Source organism: Corvus hawaiiensis, chromosome Z, assembly GCF_020740725.1.
Source record: "Corvus hawaiiensis isolate bCorHaw1 chromosome Z, bCorHaw1.pri.cur, whole genome shotgun sequence".
In the NCBI taxonomy this organism is placed as follows: Eukaryota; Metazoa; Chordata; class Aves; order Passeriformes; family Corvidae; genus Corvus; species Corvus hawaiiensis.
The window spans coordinates 29,493,567-29,506,238 of NC_063255.1; the positions used below are offsets into that span (position 1 = coordinate 29,493,567).

At 39.3% G+C, this 12,672-nt stretch overlaps 1 protein-coding gene across 1 annotated transcript in view; it reads right to left on the reverse strand.

Annotated features, from left to right (window-relative positions):
• Window positions 1-12,672, reverse strand: part of NCBP1 (nuclear cap binding protein subunit 1) — a 32,038-nt gene that overhangs the window by 18,853 nt on the left and 513 nt on the right. The window contains exons 3-13 of the mRNA XM_048292604.1: window positions 11,980-12,080; window positions 10,647-10,803; window positions 9,494-9,601; window positions 8,838-8,959; window positions 8,272-8,341; window positions 6,705-6,920; window positions 5,691-5,788; window positions 4,320-4,383; window positions 1,304-1,414; window positions 818-882; window positions 21-83 (exon numbers count right to left, since the gene is read on the reverse strand). Coding sequence (XP_048148561.1) covers window positions 21-83; window positions 818-882; window positions 1,304-1,414; window positions 4,320-4,383; window positions 5,691-5,788; window positions 6,705-6,920; window positions 8,272-8,341; window positions 8,838-8,959; window positions 9,494-9,601; window positions 10,647-10,803; window positions 11,980-12,080 — 1,175 coding nt within the window. The remainder of the gene's footprint in view (window positions 1-20; window positions 84-817; window positions 883-1,303; window positions 1,415-4,319; window positions 4,384-5,690; window positions 5,789-6,704; window positions 6,921-8,271; window positions 8,342-8,837; window positions 8,960-9,493; window positions 9,602-10,646; window positions 10,804-11,979; window positions 12,081-12,672) is intronic.

Sequence of the window (12,672 nt, forward strand, 5' to 3'; positions counted from 1 at the left end):
TCCAAAGGACAGAAACTTACCAGTCCTCCCAGCTCCAACGGAACTGAAAGTTGCTCAAGTGGTGAGAAAACCAGTTAATAAATCTTTATTAAAAGAAAAAGAAAGCTCTGTTAAATGTCAGAAGTGCAGGAAAGTGCTCAGTTGAGCTTCTCTTATAAATGCACTTTACTTTTCAAAGACAAGCCTAAACTCTTAAGGCTATTACAGCATTAAACAGGCATTTATGTTGACAGATACAAAAGACTCAGTTTGGAGAGTCAGAAAAAAGGTTTTATGGACAAACAGCCTTTCATGCTCTATCATTTCACATGAAGAGATGAAGTATTAAACTACCAATTAAAACATAAACTTACTGTGAATAAGCAACTTTCACATTTTTCATGAGTCATTAACCCCTCTCCTACTCAATGTCCTTCACTGGCAGGACAAAATCACCACCATTCTCCTCCTCTGGGTGGCACGTAAGCCATCAACTTCCCTTCCAAGTCACCCCCCAACCACTAGGGAGCAGGCACAGTGCCAGGTAACAGAGTGCTAACCATGAACAACTTTGAACATGGAGAAGTTGTCACTGATCTCAACTGTCCTGCATAGACAGCTAAACTTGTAACCTCCAGGGGAGTGTTCCTGGGAGGAGAGGCAAGCAGTCCATCCTCCATCTTCTCCTTAGACCACTCAAAGCCAGAGCCCACAAAACATTTTGGATAACATCAGGTAGTTCTAACAAAGCTTTCTGACTACTCTTTTCACAGCCTCTGTGTTTTCTTCTACACTGGATATTGAGGAATGTTTTCCGTCATCTCCGAAACACATTTACCTGTCCACACATGTTGTATTCATTGTGTCCAAACGCATGTAGAGCATTTCTGTGGCTTGTGCAAGCTTAAAGTTTCTTGTTAAGGTTTACAAAAAAGAAGTAGGTAAGTCACATGCTTTTCCTTTCAGGTTTTTAATAGAATGTCATCAATGTTTTGCACTGGAAGCTCCCTGAGTCTACTCCAAAATCAGGTAAATCAAGTAAATTCACAGTGGAAAAAATGAAAAATATTTTGAGTTCCACCCTCTAATCCCAGCCTGTTCTTCTTCCATTATTGGAACAAAACTGCTGGCTTCTTCCACAGAAGAACAGAATTCACACCATGCAACAAGCAATGCAAGCTTTACAGGTAAAGTTCCCTGCAGCTACTGTAAAATAGTAATACTGTAAAATATTAATAGTATTTATTATAATCCCATCAGCTCCAGAACAAAAAAAATAAAGACTGCATTTCATAAATGCTCCTCAGCAGCACAGAAAGGATACAACTTGTGGTAAAGAGCCAGGCTGAAGTTTGCACAGCTCAATCAGGAGTGTTGTGTACATCACTTCAATATGTGGTGGCGATGGCAGTTGAAACAGCTCTGCAAATATTACCTACAGGAGAGGAAACCACAGAATAAGAGCACAGTCCAATGTGGCCTGCACAACTCTCAGCTTCACAACAGTGGCCACAGACCACAAAGACCTATATTTTCCTGCCAAATGCATGTTCCAGGAAAAAGAGAAAGAACCAGTAAAAGGTAGTTGCAACACAACACTGTGCTAATACAGTCCACTTTAACTGCTCTTACCATTGCATACTAACACAACACCAGCACTACACATCTATTATGCCGAACAAACACAGCATGTAACTGTAGAAATGGGCATAGTTATAATACGATCTACTGCAGTGATACCGTATGATCTGAGAAATGCAGAAATAATTTGATCCTGTGGAAAAGTAAGTACTAAATTCATTAAATGAAGCCTAAGCATTTAGTATGAAAGAATATCTACATTAAAATTACATTTATATCGTTTCCCTTGTGTCCTCTTTTCTCCTGCACAAAACCATATACAAATGAAGTCACAACTTTAAACTGAGAATTACAATCAGCATTTCCTACAACAAATACATATGCTCACTACCCCTTGGAAGAAACCCTTCTAAGAAACCTGAAAAGAATCCTGCAGTCAGCATTTGTGTTTTTAAAGTTTGCCTACAATAACAGCATGTCAAGCTCTGAGTGCTAGGAAAAAATCATCACTGTACAACATCCACCTCTGAGTTGTTTATTTTCTATTCCACTCTCAACTAAATTTAAATTACATCAAAGGAGTCGGGAAACTTTGATTCATTATGTTTGATCAGTTTCCTCTTTAAACTTCTGAATAAAGCTTAAAGGAGCCTTTTTTTTTAGAGAAGTCTTACTTGTGTAAGAAATCAACATCCATTTATAGATTCCAAAAACAGCATATGAAAACACATAGAGTAGAACTTGTTTTTCTAAGGAAGGACTTGAAAGTATAGAGAGACCGTAAGATACTGGGGAACCTCTCTGTGTCAGCGTAATTTGGACATATTGTTAATACAGCTATGGCCAAAAGGTAGGGAGAACTCTTAGGCAGAAAATGGCTCCATTTTTCAAGACAGGCAATAACAACTGGACAGTCAATTGCATCCTGTTTGAGATACTACATAAAACTTTATTTCTGACATTGATCACATGGTCATTATCAAATATTCCACTTAAGTATTTCAAACTGTCTTGCCATATTTTATGACAATAATAAGGCCACAAGAAAGACCTGAAGACACTGATGCTCTGGAAGTCTGAACTGTGTCGAGTGCAAGTTGTACCAAAAACTAAAGGAGCACAAGGCACAGCAGTCCAACAGGCCAGTGAGGCTGCACAGACACTCTCTTAACAGCTACCAGAAATACCCATGTGTGCATCTAGAAGAAGTCACGGAGAGAAAAGTGCCACATTTCAGTTTTTCACACAGGTTTCAGATAGCATGGAGCATTCTGTAGCCAACAAAGTGCAAAGTGGAGTCTCGGGGGCCTCCAAAGTAGAAATACTTGGGAAGGTACCAACAACTACTGTCAGGCTACATTTACTTCTGTCTAACTCTCACATCCTGAACTCTAAATAACATTTGGCTTTATTTGTTAGACCACATTTTTTCTACAGTTCTGTGACTTACTGAAAAAATTAGTGAAATTTCACAGATTGAACTGTTGTTGAAAGCTGCATATCACCAACATGACTGTTGGTGAGAGACTGTCAGAGAAGACTTACAAGGGTGGAATAGTAAGCAGAATGAAGAGAAGCATGAAAAAATCCTATGCTAAGCCTTAAAAACTCTAGATCTTCATTAAAATTGAGCAGCCAGACAAATAATGAAGTCAATAGTCTAAAATAACTCAAAATTGCAAGGAAAAAAGGAAATTATTAGTGTTAGTCATAGAATTTGTACACTTTTTGTTTTTTCATCACTTTTTACAGCACTTCAAGATACTGGAAGTAAAATCACTGAATATACTTCAATGTTAAGGCATAAAATTACTCCTAATTTTAATATTGTTTAATGTGATAGATAAATTTAATACTGTTCTGAATTCAGAGTAGAAAAAAACCAAGGTGACCAAAACTCATGTAACTTCACAGCAATCAGAATATTTGGCATTTTGGTGCCAAAAGGAATTCTCAACTCCACTTTATGATAAATCTTCTACATGGGATTATTTCTTGTCATAATTAGCTCTGAAATTCATACTTACAGTTACTTCTTCAGAAAGCCTTTATATGACAAGTTGCTGTTACTGTAATCTGTTAATTTATCTGAATTTTTTATGAAAATCAGTGAAGTTTTATACAGCACTGCAACTTGAAAACAGACTTGTCAATGAGGGCAGTAAAAGAAGACCTATGCTACTCTGCTGGTGCACGTAACAGTTATCTAGAATTTTCTAATAAGGAGAATATCCCAGAGGAAATACACTGCCGCTCCACAAGTTGTTTTCAAGGCTAGTAGAACAAAATAATTTAGAAGACCCAAACATAAAATCATGCAGACTGGCTGAATCTAACTGGAGATCATCAACTCAAAAGCCCTCTGCATAATGCAGGGTCACCTAGAGCAGGCTGCTTAGGGCTGTGTCCTGTTAGGTTTTGAACTTCTGCACGGATAAAGTCTACAAGTTCTCTCTCCAAACTCTTCTAGTGCTTAATCACCTTTGCATTAAAAATAGATTTTTCTTATGTTTAAATGGAGTTTCTTGTATTTCAGTTTGTGTACATTTCCTCTTGTTTGACTGCACCAAGTTAAAATGACAACAAAAGCACAAGACTATCACTCAACTGTATATAACCTGCTCATTTAAAAGCTGCTGGTTGAATTTAACAAAATTTTGGTTGATTCCCAAATCAAACTGTAATTTAAGTGGAACTAACTGGGACATGTTACTCATGAAATAATGGTGCTCCGAAAAGGTGATCTATAAAATCCATACCTCTACTATATGGTAGTTCAAAGGGATCTTGTTATTTCCCGGATAGCTCAACAGCTGTGCAGCACTGCAAAACCACAGATACATTTAATTCAAACGTAACACAGCAAATGTGATATAAAAATCAAGTAACAGAATTACAGAAAATGCTTAATTCTGGGCAAGAGTTCCTATTAAAACAGCACCAAACAAATCAATAATCCTTCCAAAGTCTGTTACTCAACCCATAGAGCACTTAAGAAAAGAAACAGCACAAGGACAGGCTAGCATTGCCTGAACTATGATCTGTAACAATGTACTCTCTATATAGCAGTAACATCACTCGAACACTATCCTGCTATCCCCAGTAGTTTAGCATAGAAAGCCACTGGGATCTGTAATTGCGGCATGTGTACATGAAAAGGGGAAAAAATCTACCCCAAACAATAAAATGTTCGGAATGACTTGAAAGCACAATTAAGCTAGTGGTTTATATAAGAAACTCTCATGTTTCAAATGCTTAATCTTTTAATCAGGTTGTTATCACCTATCATTTGTGCAAAGCAAACTACCTCTCTGGCACATTTTATATCTCCCGTGGTCTTTTACCTTCCTCTGAGAATTAACAAAGCCTATCCCAGTAACTGCAACACTGAATTTCTAGTTTCTGCTGAAACAAACAGCTGCAACCACAAAACTTTATCACATGCCATCACCAAAAACATTATTTTTGCCCACTTCTTGCATACTATGCAGGGTTTGATAATTTTCATACAGAAGTGTGACAGCTGTGGCAAACCATCTTGGTTATCAATTACCCACAACAGAGAGTGTTTGGGCAGAAATGAAGAAAAGCGTCCTGACTGCCTCCTGGCACAGCTGAATTGAAACTGACGAAACCTGGCTCTGCAGTGACTCTCCAGAGTAAACTCAATTATCTCTGGCATGTAATTCCCACAGGAAGCACAACAAGGAGATGTCCATGAACACCAGTGCTCAGTTAGTTGCAGATGAACCAGCTCAAGGCTCACTGCCCCAACTAATCAGCATTCCAGAAAGCGCAACACAACCACATTGTTCACAGAGCTCCCATGAGGAATAAGGCATGTCTGCATACTTTTTGCAGCACATTCTGTATTATCAAGGGATTCCCTTCCCAAGAAACCACTGCCCCCAGATTACACAGACTCTCTGTTATCTGGATGTTATGGATACACATTATTCCAGGCAACAGTTTTAGCACAGATAAATAAAATAGTAGCAAATAAACTTTCATCACCAGCTTCAGGAAATGTTTGATCTTGAGCTCTTGCCTAACCAGTGCAGGACATATCCCCTCTGGCACCAAAGCCATTTAAAAAGTTCCAGGGCCCCCCAGTACCAAGCTCCTCCTACCAAGTCTTTCTCTCTTTCCAGTGGGATTTGATGATGCAGTGGAGGTTCTCTTCTATTACAAATCTTTCCACGGAGTGGCTGCCAGGCATGACAGGACCCTGGTAAGAAAGAATGAAGACTCATGAAGATCACTGCTAATGCAGTGGTACCACAGGCAGAAAGCTATCCTAGATACATTTACAGGTAGAAAAAAGTAGCCCAACTTCTACATAAACACCATGAGGTCTCAACTGCCCTATATCCTTCAGGGGAAAGCTGGTATGACACATTTCCACGTGAACCTCAAAGTCACTCATGTTTAAAACAAAATGAATACTAGGACTCATTACAAGAAGATATAGGAACAAAATCAGAGAAAATGATTCTAAGTTCACAGAGCATCTGCTTCTTTCTTTGCTTTGTGGAGCCACTGGGCAGGCTACCACCATGCAGCCTGGAAAGAAAATCACAGCTGAGCTAGACTATGCTAAAGAAATAAAGCCATACAATGGAAAGAATACACACTCATGGTCTTCACTGAGAAACCCAGAGGCCAATAAGCGAAGGTAAAAGGCAGCAGACTCGTGCAAAAGGAGGTATAAAAGCATTTGGGGAAAGCAGTACATATACTTTCCCTGCATTCCTTTGTTCCACAATATGTATCAACAGATTTTAACAGAAGATAAACACTACAACAAATACCTAGCCTAGAAAAAGACTTGAGTCACCAACTTTTTTGAAGCTCAATCTAACTCTGTGAATGCAGTTTTACTAGAGACATTAGAGAATTCAGTCAACATTGTCCTCTAAATGACAGCATCACAACATTTTACTCCCTAAATTCTGCTCCTCACAAACTTGCTTTTTACAGAAATTTGGTCACTTAGTGGATTTCTGCAGAAGTACCAAAGCAAAATTGCTGCTGGCCTTCAAACCACTTCCTATCCTGGGAGAGAAGACATCACATTTTCACCAATATTGCTCCAGGAAGCTAACTGTGAAATCCATTCACCATTCCCCACAGCAATCACATACCTCAGGGTCATCCGTGTAGTCAAACATCCTAAAAATAACCCTCGGCATTGGGTATACAGAATCTTCAGTGTGAGGTGGGGGTGTGAAGGGTGGCAGATTGTGTTGCAGTGCCTCACAGAGAACACTGTCAAAAGCCAAGTAGGGCCTCAGGATGTGCCGCTCTTGCCAACGGTCTTTTTTCAATTTCTGAATCTGAGACCAAAGGCAGTCTAGATACTGAAGGAAAAGGTGAGAAACATCAGATCTGCTGAATCTCCAAATAAAACAGCAGTTTCCTGAACTAGCTGAAATGTATACATTCCATACTACATTCAGAAAAAAACAAAGTTTCTTAAACTGCTGATTCAATAAACCAACAAATAATGTAAGAACTCTAAATGCCAGAACTACTCCTAAGTCCAACACAGTTTTGTGCCAGTAAAATTTAACTGCTGGCAACTTTTTAAACACCAACAGGAGTCCCAGTGAAACCACAGCAGTGAACAGTCACTACTCTCTCGTGGTATTCTCACAGAGATGGCATTGACACCTGTGCAATCGGCAATAATCTTGGTTTGTTTAAGTATTGCAAGAAGTCTGGAGGCCTGTGGCCTTACTGAATGCAAATTTCAAGTTATAACATTTGCAAGAAACATCTTTACATGCAAGGGCTTTGCATTTACCGAAATTATGACACTACAAAACGTGAACAAAACGAGTAACAACTAGCACCTGATGTGAACAGTCATGTCTGCAAATACTCTGGGGGTCTCAAACACAGTCACCTAATCTCTCCTTTATTGAACTAAATAACAAAATTCAGACACTGGGCAGGCAAAAAACTCATGTAGACAAACTGATCATAATCAGGAAGGCCATCCCTCCAAACTATGTTTAACAAGATAATTTTTAAGACTGTGACTTAATCAGAACAATGAACACAATCTAAAAGGACAAAGTTGCAAAATATCCCAGAAAATCAATTTAGATTCCACTGTCCAACATTTGTCCTGAAAGTTAGGGGAAAGAAAAAACCTCAAGAATATCCAAAAAGGCAAATCCCACCCTAAGTTAGCCAGATGCCACCTCTCCTCTCCAGTATTTCTGGCTTAATTGTAAAGAAAAATAGCATGGTAACTTCTGCATACGGTTTCTATGTATTTGTTTAGCATTTCCTAAAGTTGAGAAAAAACAAAGCCACTACAAAGGTTTCTTTCTTGCAGAGGGAAAACATTTAAGGGTAAGTAACAAATGACATATATTCTGTTTCACGCAGAAAGTCCTTTTAACATGAAGCCCTGTAACCTGCAGTTCAAAACCAAACACTACAGTTTACTTTGTAACATTTCCTCAAGGGCCTGCAGCAAAAAACAGAACACCCTCCTTCTTACTCAAATCAACCTCTCATTTCAGCCCAATACTTGGAAAAGAATTCCCCACACAGAACTTGTTGGAATCAATGCCAAACAGCAGACAATTCAAAGCATTCATACTTTTAGAGATGTCTTTTAATTTCGATATAAAAGAACACCTTGGTAAAAATTATTTTTCAAACTTTCTGAAAGAATGCAGTGTAAAGTTCAATCACCTCTTCTTGTGGATGTGGTTTATCAGCAGTCCACACTTGCAGCATGGGTACATGGATCTTCTGGCGGCGTCTGTTTAAACAGGAGAGAAAACCTGACCTTTAATAGACTAATTTAGGGCAGAAGTTTTGTTTTTATTGCGCATGTACTAGTATTCGTTCTCTTCAGCTGATGAAGTCTACAGCATATAAAAACAAAGTTTGTGATTACTTAAAATATCTCTATTATCCTATCTTGATAACAATATTAACTTGAAGGACCTAGACAGAAAGCAGTGATGCTGCACAGTACTAATGTAAAAATCTACCAGTGTTAATAGCACACCTACGACTCCTGCTGCCCCAGCATGAGCAGAACAAGACCTTCAACATACCCTAAAACTAGACAAGACCATAAAACTTTTCAAATTCAAGAATCTCTCCACCTACTGCATTTTTAGGACTTTGTTCCCCCCACAAAATGGTTCAGACCTAAGGCTTCAGAATACTTTAAAGTGAGAAATAATCAAAGCTATTATTTTGCACCAAACAGATACCAAAGAGAGTGTTTCTAACCAGTTACAACTTACTTCAAATAACTTTCTGTCTGAGACAAGAGACGATCCATTTCAGCATCCTTTTTCTCATATAACTCCTTTCCAACCCAAGGCAAAGATGACAGAAATGCAAACATATACCAGTCACATCGCACCTATAGAAAGGTAATATACCAAAACCTGAGTATACAAGTAAGCTCCAACAGATTTGGTACACACACACATTTTAATTTAAAACATCAGCAAGGTGTTTTGGGGGAATGTAAAGACCAGCAGTTGCACCTTGGATAGGCAAGATACAAAAAAAAAAAAAAAATATTAATGCTTGAAAAGTATAATTTTTCATTTGAACTGTGTTAGGTAGACTTAAAAAATGGGATAAATGGGATCACTTTCAAAGTTCTTCTGGATGTTATCAGTATAGCAGAAAAGCTAGGCACTCCGCAACTGCCAGAGTAAGGTAAAATAAATTCAATTCGGCCACTTCACTATAAAGGACCATATTTTCTTACTGTATACATATTTCTCAATTGCCACAGACTCCTTTTACTAATGCTCAGGAAACTGTATGTGTCAATCCATTTAGGCTGCTCTCTCTAAAACCTCCCTGTTCTAAGCATAAGTACTGAATGAAAGGTACAGACAAATTGTGAAAACAGCCCCAGGGAGCCCACAGATCTTTTGCTTACTTGGGGTACATCCTCCTCCTGTGTCACACTCACAAAGTTCTCAAACATAGCTACCATTGATGGTGCAGCTATTACATGACAATTCACGAGATCGGATAGAAAGCGAACCTAAAGGAGAGAAAAAAATTGTTCTAAATGAATACTTTTTAAACTGGCTGCACAAGAAGAAATAAACATTACTGAAATGATTAAAACAAACCACCAATAAAAGTGTAATACTCTTTCAGTACCACAAAGGCTTAAATACTACACACGACTTGCCTCTCAATGCTAGAAAACAAGCATCATACGTGCCACCTAATATACTGCTCATTACAATGTCCTTAATCCCTCCCACTGCAGTAACACTGTAAGGATAATATTCCTAATTCAGGAATGGTGGGAAACACACAAACTACAGAAGAAAACCCCTGTACTTCTGTATCTATTCTATATAGTATCAGATTACTAAAATAACAGAAATTCTAGCAATTACATCTTATTAGCAAAAGTGTCCTACAGTTGACTGAACATCAGTCTCTTGACTAGAACCTTAATTTTCACCACCGGGTTTCAGAAGACGGTGGGGAACTTGGCAGTGGGCTTCTAAAGCAGACAGTGCTGTAGTTCTAATACCTTTCAGCAAACAAATCTATAAGCAGCAAGAATGAAGCAAATGGTTTCAAAGACAGGCAGAACCTAAAACTGACTGCTTGATCTTCAGCCCTCAACAGCAGAATGAAACCAGACATCAAAAATAGCTTTTAAGAACTACACTGTTCATTTTCTTTTAATTTTTTTTCCATGGGAGCCACAAGATCGTCATGTACCTCTGAATACAATGAAAGTGCACTGGCTTTCTTTTATCTTTTACATTTGACTGAAGAACAGGCAGGGAGAAGCATGTCTGTTTAATGCAGATTTAATTTTTTACTGTGAAAAAGATACAGCTGGAAGTAAATTTTGCAAATGTAATATGATTCCTCGCCCCTGAAGAAGAAAATACTCCTCACATAGCACGCATTTCCTCTTGGAATATTTAAAATGCCTGCACATTGACAGCAAAAGAGACTGTAACACATACTGCAAAGTCCAGCTCTTCTGCAACAAAAAGGTGAAAGAAGGATGAAAGAAAAAGAATGTGAAACAAATAGACAAACAAAACTCCACTTACTAAATGCACAGCTTCGTTATACATATTTACTTTCAGACATTCTTTAAGCTGACGAATCATGGCTTCTACAAATTCCCCGCCAAAATTGTAGTTCCTGGCATTCAGCAACCCCACCAATGTCGTGTAAACAGTAAGCTTTTCTGGTAGCAGACGTGCTCTGACACAGAGAAAGAAACACTGTGTTAGTTGTTTATCCATCATGTGCCAACTGGCCGCTGCATAGCATCTTAGAATATGCTTGTTGTAAGTTAAACTCGCCTCACGAGGAAATAACAGCAGACAGCTAAACATGATCTTACAGTTTTATCCCATGGATATATCTACAGACATTATTTTTCTTATTTTAACCACAGACATTTAGAAAGGCAGGTGCCTCTTTCCTGTACACTAAAAGTATTTGCTTTTCATTTATATCTAATTTTTGAGTATTCCAGAGGGCTGGACAAATAATTTAAGTGACAGAATTTATTGCAAGAATGCAAGAAGTTGTTCTAAGTTCACAATTTAGAACTAATTTTATTATACAGCATAGGGAGGGCCAGGTCCTACTGTATAGAAGTAATTTTCCTCTATCATTTTTGTATGCATGTAACTGTACTTCCAGAAATGTCTTTCTGCTACGGGGGAAGGAAGCACACTATTTGCCTTTTATTATTGCTACAAAATAGACTGTAAGTATCTGCAAAAACTTAGCATAGGCTATATAGTCTCCACCACACGTTTCCTTCGTACTTGTCTTACCTCCTGCCATAGACCCCGCACAACCCCTCCCTCAACACCACTCAGTGACCCTCACATGGCACCTCTGCTCCAGCACTTTGTGAGGGAGAGGAAGGAGCGCTATCAGCCACCAGAGAGCCTGGTTTCTGCTCTTCATGTTCCCAGTTGCCCTCCTCTAGCAAATGGGCTTACAAAGACACGAGCACATCATTGCCAGGGAAGAGAAAGCAGTGAGGAAACATCACAGATAATGCAGGTAATTGTTAGCAGCCAATAATTTTGGTGGTCTTAAGCATTTCATGTGGGAACAGGATTTTGCCCAGCCCTGCTGTGCTCCCACAGCTGCTGCACACCAGTTCTGACGTTTCTTCTACCTGCTTTGAGCCTCTGTACATATTTCAAGTCAAAGCAATGTAAAGAGGTATTTTCCTGGAATTACACCCAGTGCGTAATGAGCTTATTCCTCTATTCCTTTCATTTGTAGTAAGACAAACTCCATGCTAAGACAGCAATCAGGAACTAAAGCTATTCATGGCCTTCAGACTACCTTAAACACTTAAACTTTTGCACAAAGAAAGCATGTCCCATATTCCCAGACCTCCTCCATACGTACACAGTACACAGTATTCTCAGTATCTTGCTTTTGTAATTTGGCAGATCAGCTTCCAAAACACCAGCTAGGCCCTCCAGGTTGCTCTCCAAAGATGAATTACTCTAAAAAAAAATATAAAAAACCGATTCATCATCAACAGGCAAAATGAACTAGCCTGACTCTCACATGTAAGACAATGAAGTTGGGCCAGAGCATCCTTTTTCATGTCCCCTCTTTTTTCAGGGCAACAATCCAGTTCCATCAGCAGCGAAGATCTGTTCTCGCTTGCCTGAGAGGAGCAGCTACTCCTCAGAACAGCTGCACCCGACCGCCAAGCTCCCCCCTGCTAGGAACTCCAGCGCTCCCCAGGGATGCAAGATCTGATATCACCTCAGGAGCATCCCAGTAACGCGGCCGAGCATTGATTAACAGCACAGCACGAAGCAAAACACCCTGATTTTCGGAACACCGTAATCTTTTGTTCTTCCACCCCCTCCTCCATTAGCCCCCAGTTCTGTCGGGACTGGAAACCTGTGCCACAGGCAGACCAGTTAATTCCTACACACCCTTCGCAGACGACAATCAGCAACACCATCTTTAGATACAATGGTAACTATTCTCCGGCCGTTTATCGCTGACGGGGAAACGCCACGCTACGATTTAAGCACTTGCCCGCCACAGCACGTGGCTTTGCAAAAACGGGCAACTTTCCAT